Here is a 15,852-nt window from a genome sequence, read left to right as displayed (position 1 = left end):
CACCCTTTTACAGGCGGTGGCAGTCAGAGTCACACTTCAGAAAACCATCACTGTCTGCTCTCTGTACCTTCCTCCTGCCGTCTGTGTTCTGAGGCAGGACCTCATGAACCTGGTCGACCAGCTCCCACGTCCGTTTTTACTGTTGGGCGACTTCAATGGACACTCCCCTCTCTGGGGTAGTGAGATGACATCAGCCCGAGGTCTTCTCTTGGAAAACCTTCTTTCCGACATGGACTTGTGCTGTCTTAACGACAAGTCTCCCACTTACCTTCATCTGCCCTCTGGAAAGCTCTCGTGTTTAGATCTGTCGGTCTGCGATCCATCGTTGGTCCTGGACTACGAGTGGAAAGTGCATTACGATCTGCATGGGAGTGACCACTTTCCTGTCGTCCTCCGCCCCACAGATGGAGAAGGTGACTCTCTGCCTGACCGCCTGAACTATGACAAAGCAGACTGGAGTTTTTTTACCACGAAGATAAGAGCGGAGCTGCAGGAAGAAACAGTATTGAAAAGCAAGGACCCTGCTGACACTCTGACTCGGATCGTTTTAGATTGCGCCAAAGCAGCAGTCCCATCGTCTACCTCCAAGCCTCAGGTGCCAAGAACGCCCTGGTTCAACGCGGAATGGCGGGAGGCCCGTAAGTCTCGGAAGAGAGCGCAGCGACGCGTCTTTCGGAGACCGGAGACCGATAGCGTTCGCATCAACAGCTGAGGGCGAAAGCCAGGTATGTTTTTAAAAAGAGCCAGAGGAAGTCATGGAGAGATTTTTGCTCTTCCTTAACCTCCAACACACCCAAGAAGAAAGTGTGGAGGGTTTTAAAAAGAATTAAGGGCAAAAACGTATGCCCAACCTTTCATCATCTTAAACTTTCAGACACTCTGGTCACAGAGAAGAAAGCAGTTGCCAATTTGCTTGCTTCCACAGTTGAACAGAACTCGAGATCTGCTAACAAATCTGCTTGGTTTCTTAAAACCAAAAACCTGTCAGAAAAAACACCATGTAACTTCTTTTCCGACAACACAGAGAATTACAACCTTCCTTTCACAATGAATGAACTTAAATCTGCCCTTCAGACCTGTACGGATTCCTGTCCAGGAATGGATGAGGTCCATTATAAACTCTTAAAGCATCTTCCCCAAACCTGTCTGGACACCCTGCTTAAAGTTTATAACCACATCTGGGTCACAGGCTTTTTTCCACCCTCCTGGCGGAAAGCCCTCATAATCCCGCTGCCGAAACCGGGAAAAGACCCCTCGAACCCCTTCAACTACCGCCAAATAGCACTGACCAGCTGCATCTGCAAACTGATGGAGAAGATGGTCAACGGTAGACTGATGTGGAAACTAGAGACCGACGGCCTTCTGGCGAAAGAACAGTGCGGTTTCCGCAAGCATCGCTCTACCGTTGACCATCTGGTTCGTCTGGAAACCACTGTAAGAAATGCCTTTGTAAACAAACAACATGTGGTGGCCATATTTTTTGACTTGGAGAAAGCTGATGATACCACCTGGAAATTTGGAATTCTCTAGGACTTGCACAAGCTTGGCTTCCGAGGACACCTGCCTCAGTTCATCCACAATTTTTTTACAAGACAGACAATTCCAGGTGAGAGTCGGCACCACCCTGTCCGACATTCACGAGCAGGAGCTGGGTGTCCCGCAAGGGAGCATCCTGTCGCCGGCTCTTTTCAGCATCAAAATTAATGACATCGTTCAATCCGTTCAGAAGAGATCGGACAGCTCGCTGTTCGTGGACGATTTTGCCTTATATGCAACTGGCAGCACGTATTCCAGCATCCAGCGACAGCTTCAGCTCTGCGTCAACAAAATCCAGTGTTGGGCAGAGGAGAATGGCTTCACATTTTCGTCCTCCAAAACTGAATGCATCCATTTTCATAATTTTCGCCAGTTCTATCCGGACCCTGAAATCCGTCTGGGAAAATCCACCATCCCGGCGGTCAAGGAAGCCAAATTTTTAGGGGTCGTCTTTGATCAGAAGCTGAACTTCCTCAGCCATATTAAACAGCAGAAAGTATCTTGCCAAAAAGCCCTGAACATCATCCGAGTTGTGGCACACACGAACTGGGGTGCTGATAAGAGAACTCTCTTGCACCCCTACAGAGCCCTGGTCCGGTCCAAACTGGATTATGGAAGTGTAGTATACGGCTCGGCCAGACCGTCTTACCTGAAACTGTTGGACCCTGTACACCACCAAGGGCTCCGTCTCAGCTTAAGTGCTTTCCGCACCACCCCTGTGCACAGCCTGTACGCAGAGGCGGGGGAACCGCCTCTCTCCAACCGCAGACTGAAGCTGACCCTAAACTATTATTTGAAATTGTTTTCTGAACCTACAAACCCTGCTTACGACGCTGTATTCAACAACCCTTTCGGTAAGAAATTTAAAGACAACCCAAACTGCATACCTCCCCTCGGACTCTGCATTCAGCCGCACTTAGAAAATGCCGATCTGGATGTCGGTGACATCTCAGATTTCTCTAAGTTCCCTGACAGCCCTCCGTGGACCTTTACAACACCTGAGGTCTGATTCGATCTGGCCTCATACCGTAAAGACTCCACCAGTTCTCTGGCCTACAGAACTTACTATTTGGAACTCTGCCACAAATTCCCCACTTTTCAAAGCATCTTAACTGACGGTTCCAAGTCAGAGGACGGAGTCGCTGCATCTGCGTTCTGTCCCGCCTTTCCTGACCGGCCCTCAACGGAACATCCTGTCTGACAGCTCGGTGTACACTGCGGAACTGACCGCACTGGTTCTGGTGGTTAAAATGGTTCTATCTTCGAAACAAAAGAGATTCATGATCTTTTCCGACTCCTTGTCAGCCCTGGAGGCGATCGCCTGCAGGAATATCACTCATCCCAAACTGCTGGAATTTTATGAAGATTTTACTCTGGCAACGAAGAAAGGATACGAGGTTGTGTTGGCCTGGGTTCCCAGACATGTTGGCATTCGTGGTAACGAAAGGGCGGACCTGCTGGCCAGGAACGCTGTAAAGAAAGAATTATCCAGATCCTTTGTACCATACACAGACATGAAGCGGAAGGTGAACACTTACGTTAAGGATCTTTGGCAAGAGGAGTGGAACACCCAGACGGACAACAAGCTCTTCCAGATCCGTCCAGACCTAAAAGAGACCCTCCCTTCGGGGGTGAAGAACAGAAAGGAGGAGTCTGTGGTGTGCAGACTGCGTACGGGGCACACTTTTTTTACTCATTCTTACTTGTTGAAGGGGGAAGAGGCCCCTCGATGCATTCCCTGTGACGAGCCTCTCATCGTGAAACACGTGCTCCTTGATTGTTGGGATCTGCATGACGTTAGACGCAGACATTACACGGCGGTTTCTTTGAAGACTTTGTTTCGTGATGTCCCTCCGTGGGCGCTGATGGACTTCTTAAAAGAAGTGAACATTTTTAACCAGATTTTAAGGTTTTAAACTATGGAAGTTTTTTTTACTTTGGAGTGGAAAGTTTGAAGTGGTGATTCGTTTTAATTGTTTTTGTTTTTTTTATCCTTGTAGTAGTTATTGACGCGGCGATAGCCTTGAGATGGCCTTAGTGGTCGGCGAGGCTCTAAGCACCATAATTTCATTTCATTTCATGCAGCACAACACAACACACTACACCACACCAGCACAACACACCACGCTATCACAACACATCACAACACACCTTGCAGCCCAACACAACACAACACACCATGCAGCACAACACAACACAACACACCATGCAGCACAACACAACACACCACACCATGCAGCACAACATCACAACACACCATGCAGCACAGTTTCAGTTTCAGTTTCAGTAGCTCAAGGAGGCATCACTGCGTTCGGACAAAACCATATACGCTACACCACATCTGCCAAGCCAAGCAGATGCCTGACCAGCAGCGTAACCCAACGCGCTTAGTCAGGCCTTGAAAAACAAAAAAAAACAACCCAAAAAACAACAACAAAAACAACAACAAAAAACGGGGGAATAAATAATAGATAAGCTTGCATAAATAAATAAATAATAAATATAATATAGAAAAAGGTAGTAGTAATAATATTAGTAATACTAATAAAATGATAATAATAAAACATAAATAAATAAGACAACAATGGTGATAAATAAGCGAATAAATGTAAAACATGAAGACACACATTCACACATACACCCACACATGCATAAGAGAAATGCACCAAACATGCAGTTTCACAGATATGAAAGCACAGTCAAATACATATAAACGTACATGAGCTCCAACACACACACACACACACACACACACACACACAATACCTTGCACCTCCTCTACCCCCCTCCTCCACACACTCATTTCTAGTCTGAGTATCGCAGCTTCCACGACACACACACACACACACACACACACAAACACAAACACACACTCACAGAGATGAACACTTACTTGTACAAGCACATATGAAAGCACAGTCAAATACATATAAACGTACATGAGCTCCAACACACACACACACACACACACACACACACACACACACACACATTACCTTGCACCTCCTCTACCCCCTCCTCCACACACTCATTTCTAGTCTACGTATCGCAGCTTCCACGGCACACACACACACACACACACACACACACACACACACACACAAACACATACAGAGATGAACACTTACTTGTACAAGCACACACACATACACCCATATCTCCCACCCCCAACCCCACACACGTACATACAAAGATATATATATATATATATACATTCCAATATCCTGTTGCTCCCACAGTGTAGGCATGCATACACTCACATACCTCATCCTCTATCCCACCTCCCCCCGCACTCCCACCTCCCCTCACACACACACACACACACACACACACACACACACACACACGTACACATATCTCTCCTGACACTTGTGTACACTTTCACTCTCGTGCATTCACAAACGCACTCAAAAGCACAGACCCACACATACACACAAACACACACATACACACACGCACAGAGGCTGCCACTGACTGGCCGCAAGAGGGATGGGAAAAGATCTCTGATGCCAAGAACGTGGCGTCTAGTGTGTTGCTCAGTTTGTTGTATTTGGAAAGGCCCACAGAGACTCTGTTCTGTTTTGAAGAAATTTGCGCAATGTTGATTTGGAAATGATGCCGATATTTGTTTGATTTGCAAAGCATCGTGCTCTACCTTTCATGTTAGACTTGCGGCCACTCCCTCTCTCTGCTTCTATTTCTTTGAGGCGATCGATGGTGTGATGGCCTTGTACCTGTTCTTTTTGGTATTCTTTGACTTTTCTGAGGATTTCCGATTTTCCTAGATGTAGGCCGCTCGTTGGTGTTGCGTTACCAGCAAGTCTGTCAGCTCGCTCATTTCCCTTAACACCTGCATGTCCCGGGCAGTATGACCATGTGAGTTTTTTAATCTGAAAGTTGCGCATTGCGTTATGCCACTCTGGGCTTCCCATTCCGTTTTCAATTTTCTGTATGAGGTTCATTGAGTCGGTTAGAATCATGGCATGTTGGTTTCCAGGCGTATGGATGGACGATAGCCACTGGAGGGCATGTGTCACAGCTTCAACTTCCATCGTTAGGCTGGAGGTTGTGACTTTGTAGGCAGCATTCTCTTCCCAAATTGTTTTTCCATTTTGTTTCGCAGTGAATCCCCAACCAGACTGGTCTTTGGTGACTGAGCCATCTGTGTATATGATGATGTCCTCTTCTTTACTGTTTTCTTCTATAAGTAGCTTCACTTCCGCATCAGTTTTGCCCTCTGGCCATTCCCGACAATGTCTTCCTAGAGTGGGTGAAATGACTGTGTTGAATAGATGGTTGAGGTTTTCGGGGGTTTTCTCCCATTCTTTTGTTTCTTTCAGGTCTTGTAGTCGGCATACTAGCTGGATTGTGTCTTCTGCTTGCCCCATCCATGATCTTCCTCGTCCTAGACGGCTGCCTTTTGGTTCTTTGACTGCATCATGCAGTGGGTTTTGAGGGTTTTCTAATGCTTTGAAGTAGGTCTTGACCTGTTCTAACTTGTTTCTGGCCTGCACTGAAGGAAGGTCAAGCAGGTATCGCATGGTTTCTGTGGGCGTGTCTTTTGTTGTTCCAAGGATCAGCCTCATAGCTTCATTTTGTACTCTTTCTAATTTTAGGAGGTTGCTTTGAGACGGTGTTGTTAGCCCAAGTCCGTAGTCGATCACACTGAGGACGAGTGATTGGTATAGCAGGAAGAGGTGGCGTTGTTCAATTCCTTTGGTTGCCATTGCTTTTAAGACTGAAAGGCCCTTTTTGCATTTGGGAACAGTATTTTCCGTATGTTTTCTGAAGGTCAGCATCCTGTCGAAGTGTATTCCTAGGTAGCGTAGGCATTCAGTTTTCTCAATTTGAATCCCATTGAATGACACAGAAGGTGGTGAATTGCTCGCGGTTTTGTTGTTGAGGGTGCACAGCAACGTTTGGGCTTTCGCTGGATTGATGGAAGATCCTGTGTCTTTGCACCATTGAGCAATATTGTTTAGTTGTTTCTGGACGGCTTTAGTTCTTTCCTGAGCATTTTTTGAAGTTTTGAAGACCAGGCCATCATCCTCAAGGGTAAGCACCCGAGCAATTCCATTGTTGTTTAAGTCTGCAAGGCCCTTCGTGTAGACATTGTAGAGGACAGGAGAGAGCGGAGACCCTTGTGGCAGTCCCATGGATAGTTTAGAAGGTGCAGACATCCAATCTCCGAGGCGTAGGACGACGGTTCTTTCCTGAAGCACTGCTGCTATCCATCTTGTCAGTGTCAAACTTACTCCATACCTTAGTAGCAGCTCCATGAGGTGCGCAAACTGGACTTTATTGTAGGCATCTTCAAGGTCAATTGCTACTGCTAGTGTTTCTTCTTTTCTTTGAAATCCTTCATACACCTCATATGCAAAAGCAGCTGCATTTTCCCATGTGGACTTGCCTGTTCTGTAACCACCTTGATTTGAAGGGAGAATGTGCCTGTGTTCAAGATCCCTTGCAAGTTTCCTGGCTATCATGCGTTCCATGAGCTTTCCAGCAATGTTTTGCATGGTTAGGATCCGGTAGCCGCTTACCTGACGATGGTCCTTTCCTGGTTTTGGTATGGGTTTTAAGAAGCTGTGTGTCCAGTCCTCTGGCACCTGTCCATTGTGGAAACTGTTTTGATATAGATTGAAAAGTTTGCTTCTGTCTTCTTCCGATAGCTCCTTGATGTCTGAGTAACGAACTTTGTCTGGGCCAGGAGCCGATTCTTTCTTGCATTTAGCTATTGCCTCGTTTAGATCATCCTTTGTCAAGTCATCATCAGGTCCAGTCTGCATAAGGGTTTGGTTTAACTCCTCAACATATTTCTTTTTCTCATCTGAGTTTCTTTGATCACTCTGTTGTGTGAAACGTTTGAGCAAGGCAGATCCTTTTTCTTCATTTGTTTTAAGCTTGGTTCCGTCAGTGTCTAACATGTCTGGGGTTGTTGTTGTGCATGTTTTCCCTTCCATGCGACGATAAAATTGCCAGAACTCTGTCAATGTTGCAGCACAACACATCACAACACACCATGCAGCACAACACACCACACCACACCATGCAGCACACCATGCAGCACAACACATCACAACACACCATGCAGCAGACCATGCAGCACAACACATCACAACACACCATGCAGCATAACATGCCAACTACAGAGTACAACAAATCTTGCAACACACAGTACAACAAAACACACCACACCAATACAGTATATCATACAACACAACACACCAACACAATGCAACACTACACAGCACATCTTGCAACATAAACAAAACATCAACTTAACACATCACAACACAACATAAACCACACTACACCACACAACACCACACCAACACAGGACACAACACAACATACCATACAAACACCACAACACAGCGTACTACCACACCACACCACACCATACCACACTAAATCACTATCACACCACATCACACAATACAACACAAACACTCCAAAACAACATAATTTACCAGACCAAACACCGCCACACCATAATATGACACCAGGACTCCACACCCTACCACACCACACCACACCACACAACACATCATGCCACACCCAACAACACACCACACCACACCACACCCAACACCACCACACCACACTATACCATAATGCACCACACCACACCAGAACACAGTATAACACAACACATAAAACCACACCAAACCACACACCACAACACAGTGCTGCACAGTACAGTGATGATTTCAGAGAACACAGAGAAATCTCCCCCCTTCCTGTTGACGCCGGACAATGTGACGGAGGTGTTGCTGGGTGACCCTGTGGAACTACTTTGTGCCTCCTCCACCTTCCTACCACATGCCATCACTTGGACCCGTGCAGGTCACTGGGTGGGGAGGGGTGTGTGGGGGAGGGGGAATGGACAGGAGAGGAGCGATAGAGAGGGTCAGGAAGAGGTGTTGTTTGTGTGGGAGGGCATGTGGGGGTGTGTGTTTGTGCATGTATTTTTGTCCTTCTATGTTAAATGATTTATTATGTTACTTTGCTATTATGTTTGGAGACCAAAAGACACAGGAGAATACACTCTCAGATCATTGTTAACATGTGACAGATGTGACTTTTTTTTGTGCATTTGTATGTCATATACAAAAAGAAACCATGAAAAATGTCAGCTCCCAACATGTATTTGTTGTTGTTTTGTTGTTAAGTTTTTCTTTTTGTGATTCTATGTTTTGTATTTTACTACAATTCAGTGGTATTTTTCTTATGCTGTATGTTTTGTACCTACAAACACAGCCACATAACAGCTTGTTGTTTTGTAATCCCAGCAGTCCATGTGGATCAGATTGCAGCAAGGTTGCATCCTTATGCCAACTCTTTTCACAATCTTCATCAGCGTCATGCTCCACAGGGCCACAGAAGACCCTGATCTATATCTGTCACTTCACTGATGGCAGTCTGTTCAACCTGAGGTGCCTACAGGCCCAATCCAAGACATTGGAGCAACTTCTCTTTGCTGAGGATGCTGTCCTTTTTGCACAGAGACAGCCATACAGCACCATAACAGCCTGCTTTGCAGAGGCTAATGAGCTGTTCAGACTGAAAGTCAGCCTGAAAAGATGGACATTCTCCATCAGTCCAACTCTCAAGATGATTACCATCCTCCTCACATCATCATCTGTGAGGAAGAGCTGAAGACAGTCCACCAGTTCAGCTGGGGATGGTATGGATGGTTTCCATTGTTGTCCATGTCTGAGCTTTGGAATATTGGCTTTCTTCTGTTTCAAAGAATTAAAGCGTAGGGTTGGATTGTATGTGAACCCTTAGCCCAGTGTGATATGTACAATTGTGCATCAAGAGCAGCATTTGCACTTCTGAAGAGAACACACCAACTAAAGCTCCCTATTGATCTAGTCATTGACCTCTGATAAAACAGTTCTCCCTGTATTTACTTTATGGTTGTGAACTTTAGGGTTTGATATATTTGATATTGTGACAAAACTGCAACTGAAATTTTACAAATTAGTTCTGAGACTTTGACAGTCTACCCCATCTTTTATGGTAAATTTCCTGCATCTGTCTCTGTGAAAACCAGAATGATAGTGTTCTGGTATAAGCTTGTTACTTGCCAAAAAACTTCTAAGCTGTCTTCAATGATTAACAAATGTCTCTCAATCTGTACAGCAAGAACATACATCAGAACCAATATCTGAAAAGTATTCACAACATCTTGAAAGAAATTGAATTAAGCAGTTTTTGGTTGAACCAACACAGTGGCATTGCACATCCCACTTGGTTTAAGAGAAAGTTAAGCGCAGTTTGAAAGATAAGTTTTTGCAAGATTGGTATCAATATGTATATAACGATACCATGTTTATTGATTACAGGATGTTTGAACCTAATTTTGGTCAAGATGCTTATCTTACAGTGTTACCAACTAATTGTGTTGTTGAGTTAGCAAAGTTTAGAACAACCAACAAGGCACTTCCTGTTAATGAACAGCGCTTCAACAGTTTACCAAGAAGTGAAAGAATCTGTGACAAATGTTCCACAAATGAGATTGGTGATGAGTTTCACTGCTTGTTTAATGGTGTAGCAACTCATGTGAACTAGTTGAAAAACCTGACAGAATTCACAAAAGCATCATGCTCATCAATGCGTATGTTCACTCAGGAACCTGCACAAAAAAAGTGAATTAGGCCTTTTTAGAGGAAATAGAGAATGAATTTGGAGACTTAATGCAAGACAGGACTCACACTTGAAGGAATGATAGGGGAAATTCTTCTTTGCCCATTAACAACCACATCCCCAGCTCGCCTTGGAACAACACAAATGGACAGTGACAGTGTGATCGACATCACTCCAACATCTTCAAAATTCAGAGCAGGAATGGATGCAGAGACGCTTCACACCAAGGCAGTGATTACCTCCCGGTAGTTTTCAGTCTACAGAAACCATCAGTGTACCCTCTATGAAACTGCGTAATCCATTTCAGTATGAAAACAAAGAGACAACAATCTTCAAAAAATTAAGACGCAGAAGAAACAAGAACGACACTGAACTGGAAACAAACCATTCAGCCCCCCATGGTGGAACACTGACGCAGAGGGAGCCTGGATAGAAAAACATGCAGCTGTCAAACTTTGGCAAAAAGAAAGAACAAAGTCTTCTCCTGACAAGGAAATTGAAACAAAAATGAAAGAAAAAACAAAACAGTTTGAAGTCATTGCTCAAGAGGCCTGAAATGACAAGTGGAAACAGTTTTGTGAGGCACTCAGTTATGACACAACATTGACAGAGTTCTGGCAATTTTAAAGTCGCAAGGAAGGGAAAACATGCACAGCAACAACCCCAGATATGTTAGATACTGACGGAACAAAGCTCAAGACAAATGAAGAAAAAAGGATCTGCGGTGCTCAGACGGTTCACACAACAGAGTGATCAATGAAAAAAAGAAATATGTTGAGGAGTTAAACCAAAAGCTTATGCAGACTGGACTTGATGATGACATGACAATAGTTGATCTAAACGAAGCAATAGCTTAATACAAGAAAGATTCAGTTCCTGACCCAGACAAAGTTCACTACTGGGATATCAAGGAGCTATTGGAAGAAGACAGAAGCAAACTTTTCAATCTCTATTAAAAGAGTTTCCACAATGGACAAATGCCAGAAGACTGGACACACAGCTTTTTAAAACCCATACCAAAACCAGGAAAGGACCATGGTCAGGTAAGCAGTTACTGGACCCTAACCATGCAAGACATTGCTGGAAAGTTCATGGGTTCAGGCACTAGCAGGTCTGCACCTATGTTGACCTGGGAGATCGGAAAAATCTCCACCAGGCGCTGTCACCAAGATTCAAACCCAGGACCCTCAGATTGAAAGTCCACTTGGCTATTGCGCCTGTCACATTCTCCCTTCAAATCAAGGTGGTTACAGAACAGGTAAGTCTACATGGGAAAATGCGGCTGCTTTCGCATATGAGGCATATGAAGGATTTCAAAGAAAAGAAGAAACATTAGCAGTAGCAAATGACCTTGAAGATGCTCACAATGAAGTCCAGTTTGTGCACCTCATGGAGCTGTTACTAAGGTATGGAGTAAGTTTGACACTGACAAGATGGATAGCAGCAGTGCTTCAGGAAAGAACCGTCATTCTACACCTCGGAGATTTGATGTCTGCACCTTCTAAACTTTCCATGGGACTGCCACAAGGGTCTCCGCTCTCTCCTGTCCTCTACAACATCTACACAGAATGCCTTGCAGACTTATACAACAATGGATTAGCTCGGGTGCTTACTTCTGCGGATGATGGCCCGGTCTTCAAAACTTTGAAAGATAATCAAGAAAGAACTACAGCTATCCAGAAACAACTGAACAATATCGCTCAATGGTGCAAGGACACAGGATCTTCCATCATTCCAGTGAAAGCCCAAACGTTGCTGTGCACTCTCAACAACAAAACTGCAAGCAAATCACCACCAGCTGTGTCATTCGACGGAATACAGATTGAGAAAACTGAATGCCTACGCTACCTAGGAATACAGTTCGGCAGGATGCTGACCTTCAGGAAACATACTGAAAATACTGTTCTCAAATGCAATCTTTCAGTCTTAAAGGCAGTGGCAGCCAAATGTATCGAACAACGCCACCTCTTCTGGCTATATCAGTCACTTGTTCTCAGTGTGATCGATACGGACTTGGGCTAACAACGCTGTCTCAAGGCAGCCTCCTAAAATTAGAAAGAGTTCAAAATGAAGCTATGAGGCTGATCCTTGTAACACCAAAAGACATGCCTACGGAAACCATGCGATACCTGCTTGACCTTCCTTCAGTTCAAGCCAGAAACAAGTTAGAACAGGTTAAGACCAACTTCAGAGCATTAGAAAACCCTCAAAACCCACTGCATGATGCAGTCAAGGAACTAAAAGGCAGCCATCTAGAACAGGGAAGCTCATGGATGGGGCAAGCAGAAGACACAATCCAGCTTGTATGCTGATTACAAGACATGAAAGAAACAAAAGAAAGGGAGGAGCCATTTCACCCACTCTAGGAAGACATTGTCGGGAATGGCCAGAAGGCAAAACTGATGCAGAAGTGATGAGTAGCTACTCATAGAAGAAAACAGTAAAGAAGAGGACATCATCATATACACAGATGGCTCAGTCACCAAATACTAATCTGGTTGGGGATTCACCATGAAACAAAATGGAAGAACAATTAGGGAAGGCAAAGCTGCCTACAAAGTCACAACCTCCAGCCTTACAATGGAAGTTGAAGCTGTAACACATGCTCTCCAGTGGCTATCATCTGTTCATATGCCTGGAAACAGACATGCCATGATTCTAACGGACTCAGTAAACCTCATACAATTAATTGAAAGTGGAATGGGAAGCCCAGAGTGGCATGAGGCAAAAACTTACATGATCATACTGCCCAGGACATGCAGGTGTTAACTAACCCCTGGACTGTCACAATGACGAGGTAACTCATCATCGAAATAATCTGACTTTTCCCTGGTTTTCATTCAGTTCATTGACAAAAATACTGGTAGATTTAACTCGGGGAATCTTTCGTGATTCTTTTCATAGCTAGAAACACCATCTACGTCATGAGGCAGTCCTTTATTTGAACGTTTTGGCTGGGTTACTGTCATAGTCTTTGCCTGGCTCCTCTCCTTGCTCGCTCAACAAAATGTCGGGCTGATGTCGTGCTCAAGACATGCAATTGTGGCAAACTAAATCAACCAAGATTACTTTCTTTAGCTGATGCTCAGAAAGAATTGAAGCGTATTTTCGAAGGAGAAGACAGTGATGAACATTTATAGGACGATTTGATAAAAAATAAAGGGAGCAATCAAGAGAGTGGCCAAGATACGACTATCAGTAAGTGATGCCAGCTGTTCAGCTCTAGCAGACGACAGAAGTGACAAAATTTTTAGCAGGACACAGTGTGAGTGAATTTCTTGGCACTCAGCCAAAGCAGTCTGATGAGAACTGGATCAAGTGACTGTGTGAGAGGGGTGAAGAGGAGGGGGGTGGAGACTGAAGGGGCGTGGCCTCACATCCATATTATCACTTGGAGGTCACAATGCATTGTGTATCTATCGCTTTTTAGAATTGTTTTTATTATTGTTGTTCTAGTATGATTTTGTGTGTGCAGATATCCATTTGTCCAGAAAATATATTTTGGTGCAAATTACCTGACTAATGTTTGTAATAAACAAGTTGAAAATGTGACAAAAAACAAAACACTGATTTCAAAACAACAGCATGTCACTAAAAATGCATAAAATAGGAAAACATCATGTGTTTTGTATTATTTATTCATTTACCTTTCGGAAAATATCAGTGTTTATGGGTCTTTCTCCAGTAACAAAGAGCACAGAATTTTTTGAAAATTTATACCCGTTTTTTGTGAAAAAACCCTGGCAAATAGATTTCACTTAAATCTTGTTTTCCTGGCAGCAAAAGGGTTAAGGGAAATGAGCGAGCTGACAGGCTTGCTGGCAACGCAACAACAAGCAGTCTACATCTAGCGAAATTTGAAATCATCAGAAAAGTCAAAGAATACCTAAAAGAACAGGTACAAGGCTATCACACGATTGATCACCTCAAAGAAAGAAAGGTAGAGAGAGGGAGTGGTTGTAAGTCTAGCATGAAAGGTAGAGCACGATGCTTTGCAAATCAAACAAATATTGGCATCATTTCCAAACCAACATTGCACAAATTTCTTCAAAATGGAACAGTCTCTCAAGGCTTTTCTAAATACAGTAGACTTTGCAACATGCAAGGCATCAGAGATCTTTTCCCACCCCTTTTGCAGCCAATCAGTGACACTGTGTGTGTGTGTGTGTGTGTGTGTGATTTTGGAGATGGTGTGTGTATGTGTGTGTCGGGGCTCATGTGCTTTTGTGTGTATGTGGGTCTGTGCACTTTTGTCTGTGCTTTTGTGTCTGTGGAACTGCTTTTTCATGTCTGTTGTGCATGTGTGTGTGTGTGTGTATGGGTGTGTGTGTGTTTTACATTTATTTGCTTGTTTGTTTATTTATCATCATTATTGTCTTTTCATTTATTTATTTTTAATTTATTATTATCGCTTTAAAAAAATTATTATAATTGTCTATTCATTTATTTATTTATATATCTATTTATTGTTTTATTGTCATTTTTATTCATTTCTTAATTTTTTATTTTATTACATACTTTTTTAAAATCTTCTTTTCTCTCAAGGCCTGACTAAGCACGTTGGGTTGCGCTGCTGGTCAGGCATCTGCTTGGCAGATGTGGTGTAGCGTATGTGGAATTGTCCAAACGCAGTGATGCCTCCTTGAGCTACTGATACTGATACTGGCAATTTTCTACAGCCATAAGCTAAAGCTATCTTTTTTTCAGCTGTTCCGATCCAGTTCTGTTAAAGCATTCCCAAAATGGTAGACAAAACATCACCATCCTTTTGCACTATTTTGGCTATTGTGGAAACCATTTTATTTGATGTACAAGAACTGGTATGTAGTTGGCAAATTTAACCGGTGTGAAAAAAGAATTCCTTCAGAACATTGATTTCTTCAAAATATGGATCTTGGCCATTTGTGGTGACACACAGTGTGGAGTTGATGTAACAGAAACATTTATGTTGTAGATGCAGACAACCCTGATGTGCGGGTGCCTGTGGAGACATCTGCAGAGTTCTCCCTCCTTCCATGTGGCAGCCTGCAGATCATACGGGCAAGTCGGAATCATGCAGGGATCTACACCTGTACTCATACTGCTGCCGGAATTTCCATGTCCACTGTGCTGCATGTGCTGGGTGAGGGGTCAAGGGCCATTGTCCTCTTGGTTTTTTTGGGTTTTTTTGCTCCCCATCATTTGCATGGTTTCATTGGTATTTCCCCATTGTTCTGAATCCACTCACTAGAGGCTTGTTCTGCTGAAGTCCCAGTGGTGGCTGTCCACAGGGAACTATTAGTGTTCAGGTGCTATGAGGCCACTCATCAGAGAGGACCCACTCCATGACCAGTGTCATGCACATACAAAATTCTTCTTTTTTTAGCCAATAGTCTTGAGTCTTGGGTTCATGGGCTGTAGCTTCCTTGTTCACATGTCTGCAAGTGGGCTTTTTACTTGTATGACTGTTTTCACCCTCACCATCAAGTAGCAACAGTCCACTTTCAGGGATGAATGTGATGGGTATGTTTATGTTTCCAGAATCAGCCAAATGCTGATGTTGGTTGCAGGATTTTATATAGTGATAGTGAAGGATGTGTGTTACAATAGACACTGACAGTGAATGATGTGTTACAATAGACATTGATTGTGAAAGATGTGTTACAGATCCATCTCCCTCCA

General features: G+C 43.8%; 1 protein-coding gene across 2 annotated transcripts in view; it reads left to right on the top strand.

The window, feature by feature from the left end:
• The window catches only part of LOC143277734 (protogenin A-like), a 208,257-nt gene that overhangs the window by 84,089 nt on the left and 108,316 nt on the right, over positions 1 to 15,852 (top strand). For both annotated transcript variants that reach the window (XR_013053779.1, XM_076582632.1), the window contains exons 6-7: positions 8,254 to 8,385; positions 15,146 to 15,313. Coding sequence is in view for 1 of the 2 variants with exons in the window: in XM_076582632.1 (XP_076438747.1) it covers positions 8,254 to 8,385; positions 15,146 to 15,313 (300 nt within the window). In the remaining variant the exon portion in view is untranslated. The remainder of the gene's footprint in view (positions 1 to 8,253; positions 8,386 to 15,145; positions 15,314 to 15,852) is intronic.

The sequence above is a fragment of the Babylonia areolata genome, chromosome 35 (genome assembly GCF_041734735.1).
Source record: "Babylonia areolata isolate BAREFJ2019XMU chromosome 35, ASM4173473v1, whole genome shotgun sequence".
NCBI lineage: Eukaryota > Metazoa > Mollusca > Gastropoda > Neogastropoda > Buccinidae > Babylonia > Babylonia areolata.
This window is presented reverse-complemented; position numbering and strand designations above follow the sequence as displayed.